Source organism: Myiozetetes cayanensis, unplaced genomic scaffold, assembly GCF_022539395.1.
Source record: "Myiozetetes cayanensis isolate MyiCay16 unplaced genomic scaffold, myiCay2020 scf36, whole genome shotgun sequence".
Lineage (NCBI taxonomy): Eukaryota > Metazoa > Chordata > Aves > Passeriformes > Tyrannidae > Myiozetetes > Myiozetetes cayanensis.
The window spans coordinates 621934-638219 of NW_026087588.1; the positions used below are offsets into that span (position 1 = coordinate 621934).

The 16286-nt window shown below is 50.0% G+C and overlaps 1 protein-coding gene and 1 long non-coding RNA gene across 2 annotated transcripts in view; one reads left to right on the forward strand and one right to left on the reverse strand.

Annotated features, from left to right (window-relative positions):
* On the reverse strand, positions 1–16034 carry KY (kyphoscoliosis peptidase). Its single transcript, XM_050328078.1, has 12 exons — positions 15896–16034; positions 14882–14944; positions 12798–12860; positions 11139–11216; positions 10975–11016; positions 10291–10341; positions 8538–8620; positions 8066–8174; positions 6582–6699; positions 2083–2271; positions 1351–1541; positions 1–908 (listed from the first exon to the last, which is right to left on the reverse strand). The coding sequence occupies exons 1-12, from the start codon at positions 16026–16028 to the stop codon at positions 1–3; spliced, it is 2028 nt and encodes a 675-aa protein (XP_050184035.1). The 5' UTR covers positions 16029–16034.
* LOC126646623 (uncharacterized) overlaps positions 12807–16286 on the forward strand; it is a 15224-nt gene continuing 11744 nt past the window's right edge. The window contains exon 1 of the long non-coding RNA XR_007630345.1: positions 12807–12955. This is a non-coding gene — a long non-coding RNA (uncharacterized LOC126646623). The remainder of the gene's footprint in view (positions 12956–16286) is intronic.

Sequence of the window (16286 nt, forward strand, 5' to 3'; positions counted from 1 at the left end):
TTACTGGGTCTCAACTTTGTATTTGAGGACGTACGAGTAAAAGCTGTGGTTGGCATTCTCGTGCACCATCACAGACACCTCTCTGCACCCCGAGGTGTTGCAGGTTCCCTCCCAGCAGCCTTTGTTGTGGGTGAGAGGGTAAGTGTCCTCAGCCTGAACCAGCACCTTGGCTATGCCGTGCATTTTGAGTTTGAACTGGACGTTGCGGTTGGCAGGCAGCAGGCCCGACAGCGGCTCCAGGATTTCGTAGTCTTCCATCCACTTGCTGTAGCGCTGGGGGAAGGCCGGCCACTTCACCTCCGTGTTCAGGCACGTGATGAGGTAGTTGAAGACGTAGTCATAGCTACCAGGATCTGACCTCTTCTTGGAGTAGATTTTCATCACGAAGTTCCCCGCGTGTGGGAGGTGGACCTTGAGCTCGATCTGGTTCCCGCGGAGGATTTGCATGACGTGCTGCCTGCTCAGGTCCTCGGCGGGGCTGCTGCCATCGGCGTGCAGCGAGGTCAGCACGCTGATGTCCTTGCCCAGGGTGAAGGTGAGGGAGCAGCGCCCGTCGTTGGTGTGGATGATGGGCTCGCGGTGGGATGGCCGCAGGAACCCCTGGCGCTCTGAGAGCCAGCTGGGCCCCACGGGCTGGTGCAGGTCCTTTGGGAGGCATGTGGCCTTGTCCACGGACTCACACTCCACCACGTACTCCAACACGCAGTCGTAGGCACGTTCTGAAGTCTCAGCTTTCGAGGGCTTGGCGAAGATCTTCAGGTTGTGCCTCCCTGTCTCCTGTGGGTAGATGTCCAGCTTCATTCCATGTTTTTTCAAAGTCATTAAACCGTGTTTATCTGTTCCCTTCAGCTCAAACATGAATAATGTGTTAGAGCGGCAATCCACGGATACAGAGGCTTTTCCATTTACTAGGAAATACAAAAAAAAGAGTGCATAGAAGCATCAGTACAATTTTTGCATGTACACCCTGTTCTGGGAAGGCTAATCTGTCCACATAAATCGCTGCTTCTCTAAAAGTAAAACAAAGAGCTGTAATTGGCAGGTCATAGCTTGGACCTGTGTCCCTCAAAAAGGAGTGGCCTTTGTTTTGGAGATGTGCATTTATCCTGTTCTCAGCACTCGTAAATTAGCCATCCAGTTAAATTCCTGCAGCTCTTGGAAAATCTGAGGGAGGTGATCTTAAACGTAGGCCCTGGTGCTCAGTGGTGGTACCTGAGTGGTTTTATGCTAAAAGAGCTGCTGGACTAACTCAGGGTGCTCAGCATTCCTGAAGAAGTGCACAGCAGTGTGTGTTGGATGTGGGATGAATGAGGGAAGATGCTCCACAGCTGCTGTCCTGTGGGGTGTTACCTGTTTGGATGATGGGTGTCTCTGGGTGCGAAGCCAGCAGGCCCAATGAGTAGAAGCTGCTGTTGTACAGCATGCTGCTCTCAAATTCCTTCAGTGTCAGGGTGGGTTTCAGAAGCTGCCAGTTGCTGTTATCTGGGAAGTGAGTGTTAATGAACAGAGCCGGATGAGTCAGAAAGTAAAACTCATTGTACCTGGAAAAGAGGGAAGAAGTTAAAGGAATATGAGTAATTACAAGAACTGAATTCTTCCCCTGCAGTGGTGGTGGGTTCAGCAGGAGGACGTTGGAGTGCTTTGAGCTGCTGAGACTGAGATCACTGGGTTTGAAATCCTCCAGGCAGAGAAGAAATCTGAGCTTTGGACTTCCATTTCCAGGGCAAATGCTGAGCTTTGGGATAAACCCCAGGTATTTGCCCTTTTCCCCTCCTGAGGAAAGAGGGAGGCCCTGGGTGTTGGTTGAAATGGATTCACAAAAGCTGTGAATCGAGTGCCATGGAGAATTGCAAAAATCTGAACATGTGATCAGAGGAACCAGTGGCCTTTTAGCAGTTTGTGGCTTGCTGCCTTTCTACAGGTCATGCTCTATCTCCTGTATAGGCAGCCCTGGTGCCTTGTCAGGGCTTTGGGTCTTCCTGTGGCACCTAAAGTTTGTCCCTGTTTGGTTTGCCAAACCCATCAGCTTTCTTTGTGCCTTTGTGGTGGGTTTCTGTATTAACCTAGAGAGTGGTTCTTTACCTGTAGGTGAACTTGGTGACAGAATCATCAACAAAACCAGTTCCCCAGGTGCTGTCCAGCAAATGCCACCTTCCTTCAATGTAGACAGCGTTCCAGGCATGGTCAGACTTCTCTGTGAAGGTCTGCCCTATCTTGTACCCGTGTCCCTTGGAGTGTCCCGACACCTTCTTGCACTGGACCCCTGCAATACTGAGAGGAAACCATAAGATGCAGCAGGAGATCTGTTTTGCACCTGCCAGGTACTTCTGTGGAGGGAAAAAAGGTGGTGATGCCTGAGATGTTGAATAGGGCTGTTTGTTCTTGCACCCTTTGCACAGGGACTCGTGAGGAGTGTCCCGCTGGAGGAACGGCCTTTTCTCTCTCAATTTTTGCATATTCCCTCTCTTTTTGCCTGATGCACCATCAATTCAGCACTGTTAGAGGATGACAAAGATAAAGTGGGCTTAATTGCTCTCTGTCTTGTTACTCAGTGGAATCCCTTTGATGCTGTCCACAATTAGCCCATGTAATTATAAATTAAAAGTGCAGTCTGTTCCTCTCCCTGTGACGGTGGGCTTGGTGTTTGACACCAGCTAAGGTATCTCAGACCTCACGGGACTGTGGATGCTGATTTAGTTTCCTGAAAGAGTGAGCTTGTGCTTGCCCAGGGTAGAAAGGATTAAATAGTCTCTTTCTAAAAACATAATGAGTACCTGCGTGGATGTGTAAATAAGATTTAAATAAGCACTGTGTTAATAAGCTCTCCACTGATGATAGCAATGGATTCTAACATTGGCATCTTATTTCAGCATTAATCTAAAACTGCTTCACTTGGAGGGCTGTCTTTTGTGTAGGACAGCATTGACATTTTTCTTCGTTGCTGAAAAGTGCGCTAAATGGAACAACTACCTTAAGTAATAAACTGTGCAGGCTTCCAGAGCAAGATTGTCTGCATACTGTGGGTTTAGCTCAGGAGAAAAGGGATATTTATGGGGAAGATAATTAGCACGGCTGTTAAGAAGTTGAGGTCTGCTAACAGATACTGGCTGGCAATTGGCAGTGCAGTGCTGCTTGTAGGAAGGACTGTTTTCTCCGTGGAGAGGATGCTGGTTGCGAGGGAAGATGGGCACCTCAGCAGAGGAGAGGAAGAAGCAGCAACAGTGGGGCACTGCCTGTTATGTGGGTACCCAGAACACACATGGCCAGGCTGCAGGGAATGCCATGGAGAACCCTGGTGCTGCAGGGAGTCTGGAAAGCCCTTGCCAGCCCACAGTCCCCTGTGAGCCAAATTCTATCGTGGAGCTGGGCAGAAAATCTGGAGCAACTCCACTGATGAGACTGGTGAGAGCTTGGATTTACGTGATGTAACTGAGACCAGGGGCTGGCCCGGGAACTTTAGGGAAGATTTGATCCTAGGAGTTTCAAGGAGCTAAGCACCAGGGTCCCACTAATTTCATGGGGATTGGTGTCTAATCCTTCTAGGCTCCTCCAGACATTCTTGTTAGCTGGGATATTCAGAGGGAACATTAAGGGACGGGTTCTGCCATTGGCTGTCACTGTGCTCTCGATTACAGTGAGTGCTGGCAAAGCAGCAAGAAGAGTTTGTGCTTGGATGTGTTCAAAGATCCCAAAAGAAAGGCTGGAGCATTTAGACAGTGGCCTCTCTAGTAATAGACAAAAATCCAGGCTTACACATCCTTTAAGAAAACAAGTTCTGCAGTGGTGGAAATGGTGATTCTGTATAAATGGATTTATACAGATAAATCAGGCAGGCAGAGAGAAGAGATGGGGAAGGTCTTTAGAGCTTGTGGATGTGGCAGTGTGATGGTGGAAGATGGCCTAAATACAAAATGGAATGGTAGAAGTAACTTAAGAAACATATGACAACCTTTGCTTGGTGCAGCAAATGAGGTTAAACACAAAGCTGCTTTTCTGCTTCAAAAGAAGTAGGAGATAGTCTGGATCTTGCTATAGGTAATCCCCAGGATTCAATGGCACCTTGTTCCCTTTGATTTTAGGTTGACTTTGATAATTTCCTTTAAAAAAGAAGCAAATCTGGCTTCTCCAGAGGAAGAGAATGGTTTTATGTTTGTGGTAGGTAGGTGTATGTCTCTGTACCTGAAAAGAGGGAAAGGTTCTGACTGTGGGAAACAGGAGAAACAAGAGGCTGTGAAAACTGAATTATTTACAGGCTGGTTCTGAAGAAGGAGCAGCTCAGTGGGCAGATCCACTGTAGGCAGTGCAGCCAGCTTTTGCTCCTAGAGGTGCTGCTGGAACCTGTCCGGGGAAAGTAACTGTTGTGCCTTCATCACGAATCCTGGTGAGTGAGTGTCTCCCTAAACGCAGGCTGCTGGGTTTGCCCTAAATTGAATTCCTGAATTTACACTCAGCCGTGCTACCTCCTCAGGTTTGCTTGTCAGATGAGAAGCCAGTTCTTGATAAATGCTGCTGAAATATTGGTCAGAAGCCCATGTTTGCGTTCATTGCAATCACATCTGATATGTGGAAAGTGATGTTTCATGGCCAGCTTCCCACTGTCTGTGCCCACCTTTCCTCTGTGGCAGGAGTCTCAGCTAATGGGAAGAAGTCTGGCTGCCAAAGCTGTGCTCAGAGGTGACAGAGTTGTGTCTGCAACAGGAATTGTTCCCTCTGGCACTGGGACAAGTAAGACTCAATCATTGTCAGACATTGACTTTGACAGAACCTTTGGGGGACTCCTGGTGACTGGCAAATTGGGTTGTTTGTTCAAGTTCCCTCACAGGATCTAGGAAAAAAAGGCATGATAAACCACCTTTTTTTTCCCCTCAAAACTTGGCTCTGAAAAACCTCTGTAAGGTAACTGCTCTTGTCTTTCTGCTTAGACTCAGTGTAAGACTTGAAGAGAGCATGGGAAGAAGGGATGAGGAGATGCCTGTGCAAGAAAGGGGTGTTGTCTTTGGGTACAGTTTTTCAGGAAAGGAGCTAAACATTTAGCTAAATGACAACAGTATTTGACAACATAATAGGCTGCTTGACTGGGAGGTTTCCTGAATCACATAGTGACTAATCAACCTGGAACTGAGGAATTATGAGTAAATCAACAGCACCTTTAAATAGTCAAAAATATCCTTGGCAAGATTAATGCTTTTAATGAACTAAACATATGGTTTTTAATGAACAGATGCAAATTTCCTCCCCCCCCCCCCAACTGCTAATAACTGTTCCATAAGATGCAGCTATAAATTCATATGTCACCATCCTATTTCTTTAAGTTACTGTTTAGAAGCCAGATCCAATATCATAGAATGGTTTGGGTTGGAAGGGACCAAATACACATCACAGGACAGGTTGTTGGTTGGAAGCACTCCCCACTTCAGTACGTTGGTTTTCTTTAAACCTCTCTTTTCCCTGTAGGTTTTGTGGTGAAAACCCCAAAACTTTTGGGTTGGTGTGGAAAGTCAATTGTTACTTAAACATGTGATTAATAACTGGTCTTTGATTTTTCCAAGGCCATCTTGTACATGGAAGGTGCTCCCTGGCACAGCCACCTCGCAAGCCTACCCTCTTAGGATTGCTGTAGGAAGTCCCTTCCAATCTCATGTCCCTGAGTCATCAGGTCCAGTTTTCTCTTGGACAACATTTCTGCATAAGGCTGGTCCCCAAGCTCACCAGGCACCTTCACTGCTTTCACTACTCATCCAAGGCAAACTCCTGGGAGAGGAGAGATGCTGGGGGAGATGTTGCTCCTTGCTGTGGCGTTTGAGGGTTGCCTTGTGCAACAACCGTCTCCTTTCCTTACTGGATTGGAGAGATGGGAGGGAGAAGGGATTTGGGCTGCATCCATCTGCAAGGCCCCTGTGCTCCCTGCCAAGGAAGGGGCTGCCTCTTGTGTGATTTGTGATTGTAAAGTTCTGTTGTGAGGGAAATTTATGGGAATAATCCCCAGTGAAGTCCATGAGGTTTTGCAGGCAGGAGAATGGATTTTAGTCATTAAATGCCAATGTAGCTATAAAATGGGAAGTGCAGTATTGCCCTCAATGGTGATGCCCCTTGACATTGGCCTCAGAAGACAGCGTGGGCGTCCCTCTGGTGCCTCTGGAGGGGACAGAGATCTCCAGAGGGTTTTGGGAAAGCTCCTTCTGGGGGTGTGCATGCCTCTTCCATGGGAGCACGTTGCAGACATCGCTCCTTGTTCAAGTCTTGCTCTGCTTTTAACCTTCACATCCAGATACTCCAAGGAAAATCCTAGTTCTTCTAATAAAATTAGCTCCACGTTTTCATCTGCCATTATGTTAATGCAATGCGAAGCTCAGCAGATGGCACCAAGTAAATTATGCTGGGGAGGGGAGTGGAGGGAGTGGAGGAGGGAGTAAAATTGACCTTTCTAGGACTTGCTGTTTTTCCACAGCATAGCTTGAAAGCTGAAGCTCCACGTCCTGCTTAAAGTCACATCAGTCAACGCAAAGGCAGACAGGATAGGCATGTGGATGACAGGGAATGTAAACTCTCCCTGGCACTGGATGTTTCTAAAGTTAATTTACCTGCACATTTGCTCGAAGAGCCCGGCGTAGCCCTCGCAAACGCTCTTGCCCGTCTGAAGCACGTCTTTGGCCTCGTTCAACCGCTGGCTTTTGTTGTGGTAGCCCACGACGTCGTATTCTGCGGGAGGGATCACAGGCAAAAGTTCATCCAGCAGCCTGAGGCGGTGGGATCGATGGGCAGCAGGAGCAGTGCTCGGATTGCTTTTCGTCTCCGTGAGTGCGAGTGGAGAGAAGGGAGCCGTGGCATGTGCTGCGTGGACAGTGCTGGGGGCAGAGGGACGGGGTCTGCCCTCATCACCCTGTGCTCTAAGCCTGGGCTGGGTTCAGCAGTTGAATCCAAATGGGAGGAAAACTCTGATTTTTATTTTTTTTTTTGTGGGGAGAAAGGTGGGCAGCCTCAGGGGTTGCCCTCGTGTGGAGGATCTAGTTTCAAGAGTTCCCAATAAAAACCAGAGCACTACGCATTTGAAGGAATAAGACTGGTGTTACCTCAAAGGAAAACACTGAGCTTTTTGCCCTCTTTACATGCAATTTGTCTTAAAAATACCTAGAAAGCAGCTTGTTGGGAAATACCTGAAGTGATTTGTTGCAACTGAGTCATAGAATCTGAGAGTGGCTTGGGTTGGAAGGGACCTTAAAGCCCATCTCGTTCCAACCCCCTGCTGTGGGCAGGGACACCTTCCACTAGGCCGGGTAGCACCAAGCCCAGTCCAGCCTGGTCATATTAATACCTGGAAGCTTAGGAAGTCTTGATTTGTTGGAATGAATGCAGAAAAGCAGCACAGCAGGGCTCCCTCAGACAGAGCTTGAGGAACCGGTCTGGGAAGGTTAATTCAATGCCCACCAACCTTGGCCATGTCCACAACCTCTTTCCTAAAATAGGATGTATTTTTCTGACAGAGCTCTCAGAAATGCTGCATCAGCTGCTTTAGCCTCCCCTCAGCGCTGGGGCAGGGGAAGGAAAACTGGCAGCAGGCTCTGTGTATGCTCTGATGAAGTGCTGCCACTGCTTGTCTTTTATCTGAGGGACTCAGTTGGTGCCTCCCCAGTGTTGGCTCTGAGGCGCTGGGAAAGGCTGGCTGTTCACTGGTCTCCAGAAAAGCCATGGAGCACTTTGAGGGGTGTGCAGAGCTGGCTGGCTGCACCAAGCTCTGTATTTATGCCAGAAATGACAGCTAAAATAATTGTCAGTGCTACTGCTGCATGGGGATAGCAACCCACTGTGGGATTGAGTTGGGTGGGAAGAGGTGCCCAGGGAGCAGTGCTCTCACTGAAAATCCATCCAGGAAAGGATGGATTTATATTTTATATTTATATTGCAAGTGCTCTTCCAGGCTAGATAACATTGCACGGTGAGAAAACCTCAGGATGCATTTCTGGGTAAATACCTCCAGAAAGCCTTCCTTCCACCCACCACGTGGAACTAACCCACAGATACAAACTGCCAGCAACAGCCTTGTTTTCCATTGAAGATCTCAGCCTACCTATGTGGTGGCATATCCACATCCATATGGCTCGGACCTTTTCCAGGTCAGTCCGGGCTTGTTTGAGCAGGGCTTTGACAAGGTCCTCCACGCTGCTCTTGACGTTCACCTGTGTGAGGAGGAAGCACTGCGTGGTCATGGGGAAGAAATCTCTTTGGCAGATCTCCTGTCCTCCCCACTCCCTTGTTCTTCTGAAACCAGTGAGACCCCAACTGCCAGAGACTCTTCTGTCCCCCCTTCCCTTAACAATGATACTACAATTCTACGTCCATGTATTTTTGGTTATATTTCCCTCCTAGAGCAGGATCTCTTTGCTAATGTTTGCAGGGAAATGGTTTTTAATTTGTTTGGGAGATTTTGAGGGTGCATCCCCATAGCTCAGCCTAAGCTGGTGTCAGTTCTGGGAGCCAGGTTTCATGGAGCATCCCTGGAGGGGAATTGGGAGGAGGACAGAGGCAAAAGCAAGACTTACTTTTAATGCGTAGGCATCCAGCTTCTGAAATTGCTGCAGATCTACTGGCAGGGATTTAAAAGAGGCTTTGTCCCATGGATATGCTGGGAAGAGAACGAGTTGTCATTGTTTTGGGAAGGGAGGGTGTGTTTTTCCTGGCCAAATGGTTGAAGAAGGGGACAGAGCTCAGGGAGGAATCCATCAGCGGGTGCTCAGGGAACAGAGGACACGAGGGCACCCGCAGGAGGTCCCTGCCAGCTGCATGGAAAGCAGGAGCCATCCTGTCTAGTCTACTAGAATTTGGGCAGTGCCAAAGAGGGAGCTGCCTCTGTGACTTTGGCACTGTGTAACAGCATAGGAAATCCCAGGATATTGTGTGGAGGGGCAGGAGATACAATGGAGAAGGAGCAAGGAAAATCTGTGCTGTGCAAGCCCTGGAAAAAACTTCATTTCTTAAAAAACACACTAAAGATCTGGATCTGCCCAGGAGTTTTGTATGGTAAAGGGCCATGATTCTGCAGGAATTCCAGCCCACGAGGAATGTCACATTGGGAGCAGTTGGACTGAAACAACTGTCCCTCACCCTCTGTCTATGTCTTTGCAGGCTCCAGGCTCCTCGTTCTCCTCAATGTGAACAAAGGGTTAATAACTTGCCCTAATTAATGAGATAACTGATTTTTTAAGAGTCTTGGAATGAGCTGACAGTGCTGTCTCCCATCAGTGAGCCTGAACCTCAGCCTTCCCTGCTCTGCTGGCTGGTGAGAGGAGAACTGAGTGTGACAGCCTGTCCTGAGCTGTCAGAGCCATTCATGGTTGAGACATTCCTCTAGCTCTCTCTGTAGGATTGTTATTTCTCTGGAAAAAAGGATTTAAGAGATCCTGAGGTGCAAACACTGTTGTGTGACTCCTGAGTGCTGTGAGAAGTGAATGAACAGTGCAGTGGAGCTGCTGTTTGCCTGGAGCAGGGGCTTGCCTTGGGCTAGGGTTGGGCATAGCTGGTCATATCCTGCTTTATTTGTGACCCTGCTTAGGCAAGTGGGACCCCCCTCTGCCTGCTCAGCAAGTGCTGGGAGCAGGATGCACGAGAGGCTCCAAGAGCCTCCTGTCCCACTTGAGAGGCCAGCAGTGCCTCTGGAATCTATATTCATCCCCTGCTCCCCTTCCAGCTGCCCAGAACAGGTCTCTGGCCCAGGCTCCAGACCGCTGTGGGGGTGGCCACAAGGTCCATTCCTGACTTGCAAAGGTGTGCTGTTAAGGTGAGCCCTGCTCTTCTGGGAAACCTCTGCCCCAGGGAGGGGTTTGGGGGACATCCCACATCCCAGTTCCAGTGCTGCCTGCCAGGTGGGACGAAGGCTTGTTTGTTTATCTGTGTTTTTCCTGAAAATGGGCTGTTACACTGACCCAAAGGGAGAGGAAACAGATTTACACGTTTAAAGGTTCCCCCGCTATACAGTTCTGAAAATTACGTTTTGTCTTTTGGGAAGGGGATTTTTTTTTTTTTTTTTTTTTTTTTTTTTTTTTTTTTTTTTTTTTTTAAATTTGATTGTCAGGATTGTCTTTGCCAGGTTATAGAGGCACAGGCTCCATGCAGGAGCAGGATCCGCAGTGATATGCAGTTAGTCTGGGCTGTGCCTCTTTGCTGAGTAGCCTTCCCTGGCTGTGGAATCTTGGGAAGTTCTTGGGCACGGTGTGATGTTCCCAAAGCCACTCCCATCACCGATCCCGACGAGCAGGGGGTTGGGAAGCTGGACGCCATTTGTGGTAAAAGAGTTACCATGCAGGTCTTTTGGTCCCGGTGACTGCGGGGCCTCGGTTCCCTGGAAACCTGCAAAGTGGAGAAGGGAGCGTGAGGTGGGAAGTTGTTGGCAGGAGAGAAAAAAGAAGCAGAAATAGGTGGTTCTGGGGAGTAGGACTGGGTGAAAAAAGCTGGAATTGAGACCCTTCTTTGCCCATTCCCTTGCATTCCGACATGGATGTCAGCACCCTGCCGAGCGTGCTCCGGGTCCTCTCCCTGCCATCCCACCGAGGCCACATTCCCCAGCACTCAGGCATCTCCTGTTCTAGCCCGAGGGCTGGGGACAAACCCCTGCCCTCCACGGCTAAACCCCCCAGGGGTGGAGGCGGGGAGCTGAGCTCCAGAGCTGTCAGGTTGTGACCCCACCCAGAGCTCTGCGGCAGCTGGAGAGTTTCTGAGGGACCCCACGGCCCGCAGACTGTCGGCACCTGCCTTGTCCCAGGGCTGGAGGAGGGGGAGACCCACCCACCCCAGGAGCAGGAAGATTTTGCTCCTCAAGCCCCAGGCATGGGCAGGAGCAGGCAGCATCTGCCTGTCAGGGAGAAAGGGGTTGGCGTCCTCTCAGGAGCCTCCCGATGGGCAGGAGGAGCCCGTGTTCTCCTGGGAGCAGCTTCCCGGGTGAGGGATAGCTTGGAGTCGTGCTATGGTAGAGCAGAGCCTCACCTTTGTTGTCGTGTCCTCTCAGGCTAGGAAGCCGCTGGGAACCTGCAACAAGCCGGCACGGTTAGTGGGATCAGCTCCAGGGGCACAGCGTCCCCTCCAGGCTGCTGCAAAGGGAGGGAAGGATGTTCTCAGCCTCTGCCGGGGTTTACAGCCAGGGAATGTACCTTTTTCCAAGGAGTGTATCCTGATGGGTTTGCGGGAGGATGAATCCTCAGGATGAATCTCCACTGTCACTTGGGTTCCTGGAAGAAATGATGATAAACTCCCTAAGAAATGGAAAACTAACCAGGATATGGAGGAGAAGGGCAGGGTTGCCTGCTGAGGCAGCTCTTAACTTCAGACAAAGCAGCAGCTCTGGTGATTGCAAAGGTTTATCACCACATTAAAGAGCTCTTGATGGAGCAGTGGAAAGCATAGAATCAATGTCTTTCATTGATTTTTCGTGGAATTAAACAGAAAAAGGCTTGGAGAGATGAAAATTTGACTTATGATACTAAAATGTCTGGCAAAGGCCACTGCCTATAGGAGGCGGTGTCCTGGCAGAGCCAGGTCCAGGTGTGCCATGGTGCTCCAGAACAACCTCCTGTGAAAACTGGAGTGTGGTCTTTAAAGTTCCAGAGAGATAAATACAAGGAAAAAAGTTAGGGAGTGTCTTATAAGAACTACATCAACTTTTTGACAGAGACTGCGTTTTTGAGCAGGTATTTCAGGAGGTTCTGCAGCCCCTGAGGTTCTCTGGAGGAGCATGATGTTCTTCTGGGCTCCTGTGTCAGATCAGACAGAGGTTACTTGGGAGACTGAAGGTCAAAGTATTAATGTACCTCGGGGCTGCCATCCAGTGATACCGCCTACAGTGTTATCAGGAGTCTCATAACATTTGGGGTTTTCCTTGAAAGCCAGCTCTTGGAACTGGCTAATTAGGTGGGAATCTGCACTTTCATCAAATAATAAGTTTTTCCATAGTATTTAACTTTAGAAAAGTGAAGTTTCTCCTGGGATTATGCAGAGAGGTTTGATGTCCTCTAAGCTCCAAAAGCAGAAGGTAAGAAAAGCTGTAAAACTCCTAAACACTAGAGCTTGACTCCAGTTCTAGGGTGGTGCAGGTATCAGGGTGTCAAGATCAGAGCTGGCTGGTGTGTTTTGTCAGTTAATTCAAAGATAAGTGAAGTTATTTCTCAAAGGGATTAATCCTGCGAATTGTTTGATTTCCTTAAGGTTTTTTATATTTTCAGGGGGTCCTTTTCTATTTCTCATTATTATTTTATAGCTTTGGTTTTTTGTGGGTTTTCTCACCAACTTCCAGTGAATTAAAATATATTAAAATTCTTCGTTTTCAAGAAACAAACTTGCCATTGAAGAATGTCTTCTTCCAGTGAGTTTAAGAGTCATTTAACAAATGAGAAATGTAATTCCATGGGAATTTTTCAAAGTTCTACATCCTTTGCTTTAAAAACTAGTGATATGAAATGGTCACTGATGCTTTTATGACTTCATTTTTTTACTCTTCCTGATGAAGACATCCTCATAAAGAATTATAGAATCATGGGATGGTTTGGTCAGAAGGGACCTTAAAGATCCTCTTGTTCCAGTCTCCTGCTGTGAGCAGAGAACTTGCCACTAGACCAGGTTGCTTAAAGAAATACTTGTTTTTCTGCTTGTGCTGTGTGGCCAGACAAGTCCTTGGCCAGCAAGTGCTTTGTGGGTGCAGCTGGCCCAGGTTGTTTTTTTTCTCCCTTTTGGGGTGTTCTGAGGTTATCTTATTAGAGAAAAAGCTTGTTGGCAGCTCCCTGGGGGTCTGCTCTGTCTCTTGGGTCATGACTTACCTTTGTCAGAGACCGAGGTGATGGGTTTTGTCTGCTCCCAGGGCTCCCTGGAGACACGCCAGCCTGGATGCACAAAGGGAAACATCTCAGTGCCTCAGGGAGAGCACAGATGCCTGGCATGGAGGGGGATTAAATCTGTGCCCTTGCTCAGCAGCAAAGTAAGTAATGACCCCCCAAAACTCAACCCTGTCCTCCAGCTTCAAAACCCAATTGCTCATGGCCTAGGAGTGCCTGACCCCACTCCAGAGGGATGTGCCAGCCCAGGCTGCTGCTGCTCAGGGTGGGGGTCAGGAGCTCAGACTATGGGAGTTTGAAGAGGGGGTAGGTGGGAGGGAAGGGCAGCACTGGGGGCTTGGAGGTGAAGTGTTGGTGTGGTTTTCAGTGTCTCATCCTGATCTCTCCCCTCTGGGAGCCCCTGGCTGTCTCTGCAATGCTGGCTGGCCTAGGAATCCTTGGAGCAGAGGGAGGTGTGGGAATCACCTGGTGTGCCTAGGGCAGCACAGATCTGCTCCCCAGGGCTGTGCTGACGGCAGCAAATGCCAGGTGACACTGAGCCCTCGCTCCCGCACAGCTCCCGTGCTCCAGCCTTGCCGGAGTCAGGGTGGATGTTGGCCAGGGTGATCCCTCGCTCTTTTCCAAAGTGTTGTGGGATCAGCATCCCACCAACCAGCAGAGACCAGCACGAGGAACCTGGATTTCACAGCTTGTCCAGGTACCTTTCGTGCTGTGTGGCTGTGACAAGGGACAGCCCCAGAGGGATGTGATTTTGTGGAGTGGGGCCACAGCCCCTTTGCCTCAGTGGGTTGGGGATTATATGTTTGAAAGTACTGTGGCAGCTCCAGGGGTATCAGAGGCTTCATCAGGACACTAATGTGGCTGATTGAAGGGGAATTCATTAACCCCTGTGGTGCCAGAGGAGCCAGAGCTCCTGTGGTGTCTGAATTCCTCAGCAATCCTTGAAGAGTACCTAAGGTGGAGTTGCGAGGGAAGGATTCCCATGTGCATACTAAATACTCCTGCCATTAATTCAGGGTGGGAAATGATCAATAAATACCATCCTCTCATATAGGAGGCTCTGACTCTGCTCTGCAGCTCTGGTTGCAGACCCTCTTGAGCATGATGGAAGGAGACAGTGCAGAATATTTATCTGCTTCCCAGAGTGGAGGCTTTTGTTACCTGTTTTGTAAAAACCCTCAAAGTACTGCCTTGCCATGAAATATTGCTTGTTACCAGACTGTGAGCATCCTCCAGCCACCACTGATTTCAGGGGGACTTGGATCAGGGCTCCTGCTGAGCAGCTGGGGCTTTTGCATGCTGCTTTGGCCTGTGGAAGCAAAGCTCCTCCTTGGTGTAGCTAAAATCTACTGTCTGGTACCATGAGAATTAAGTGTCTTGCTCTACCATTGCCCACAGCTTTCTCTGCTAAACACCACGTTAGGCTTAGACTACCAAGAAAGCAGGTGGGATGGTCTGACCCCTTCCCTGGGAACTGCTCTGTCCCCTTGCACTACAGTCCTGGGGTCATGTTCCTCCTGAACTGCTTCAGGGCAGGGGATTGGGAATTGGCAGGGGAACATTCAGGACTAGCAGTCATGTTGTTCCTGGGTAGGAATCACACCTGCCTTGTGCTCATTCTCTGAGTGAGAGAGATGAAGAAAGATCTGGTGGATAGATGGCTGAGAACCCAAAGGTTCCTCCCCTTCTACATCCCAGACCCTGCCTAAGCTGTGTGAGTGCTGGGGAAGTCTCTGGAAGCTGTCTGCAACCTGAGTGATTTGGGGCACTGAATTTCCCCTACTGTCAGCTGGCTGTGAAACGTAAGAGCTCCATGGCAGGAGAATCCCCTGCAGATGGATGTGCGGGGGCTTGGCAGTGCCACCAACGTCCGTCCTGCCCATGGGGCAGAGGAGAGCATGCAGGGGGCACTTCCCACGGCACGTGGTCCTCTGTGTGCCTCCATCAAAGCCCCCTGAAGCACTGGAAAGGGATGGGTTGGTTGAACTCCAAAGGCAAAGCTGGATGCTGAGAGCTTTGGGTTGTGTGTGCTGGGGTCAGTTTTTCAGTAGAGAGGGACATTCACATACCCTTAAGGTCTGTCCTCTGAGGTGGCTGTGAGTTGCTGTTTCCATTGCCATAATCCTCCAAACCTGTAAAATATAAACCGGAGATTGGCAGGGTGTCCTCCTGGAGTGAGGTGCTGGCACTCTCTGGAGCCAAGCACCTCAAACCCTCTTATGTAACCCATCAACCCAGCTGAACTCAGGTATCATCAGGATCCACCTTCCCTGTCGTATCTGCTGCATTGGCTGCAGTTCTTGTTGCTAAATACTGAGAGGCAGAAAGTGCAATAGTCCAGGTCTAAGTCACTTTGATATGCAGGTACTGGGTGCTGTGTTAGATGAAATATGAACACAACTTTTGTGATAGCTTTGCCTTGTTAGCCTGGGACTGGTTGCCTGAAAATCCAGCTTCTCCCCAAGGCTTTAGAGCAGGAATATTCCTTCTCCTCCCTTTATTTCTGCAGGGAGGGTCCCCTTACAGTTGCAGAGCAGAGCCGTAGCTTTTTGGGAGACCCGCTGCAGGATAGGAGCTGGGCCAGGACTGATGTCTGAAACTGTAGCTATAAATGGCTCAGGACAGTGATCGAGACAAAGCCCGGGCACACTGCAAACAGAACAGTTTCACCCTGTACTCCAGTGCAGTAGGTGCCGTGTGGGGTGAAAAGGCCGAGCCCTCTCCCTGCTCCCCTTACGCAGCCGGGAGAGCCCGTGGAGGCACCTGGGGGCCGCTGCAGTGCACAGTAAGGTGCAAACATGGTCCTCGGATTAGTGCCTGTGCGTGTCCCCTGCTCCTCCTGCGCCCTGGGCTGCACGCCCCGGAGCCGGCCCGAGCACACCGGGCACTGCACGGGGCAGGCTCTGCGGCAGCACCAGCACGGGCACGTCGGGCTGCTGCCAAAACCCCGGGACGTTTGGGGGTTTGCAGCATGTCTGCAAAGAGCAGAAAGAGTGTGGGGGGAAAGCGCAAACCCTGCTGCAAAGCTGCTGCTTCTCTTTGCCATCTGCACCCTCCTCACCCCGCCGCAGGTGGGTCGTTACCTGCGCCTCGGCTGCCTCCTTTGTGCCCCTCTCGCTGCCCCTTCTCCTTGCTCGCTGCCTCCTCGGGGCGGACAATGAGCAGCAGATTGATGGTTACTGCACTGGGGTCTGTCTTAAAGTCCATGGTACCCATCAGTGCAAGGCCGGGGTCTCCCGCCGAGATGCCGCTGCAGCGAGCGGCCGGCTTTGCTTCCCAGCCTTGAAAAGGCGAGCGCGCTCCCGCCCAGCCGCAGCCCCGGCCCTGCCAGCTGCACCATCAGGGCTCTGCCAAAGCCGACCCTAATGAAGAGGTTACAAGTCACCTTTGAAAGGAAATCGCAGGAGGGATCCGTTTCCTAAAGCAGAGGAAGGAGCTGCGTTTTGGGCGGGGGGGTCTGGTTTCAGAGCGTGC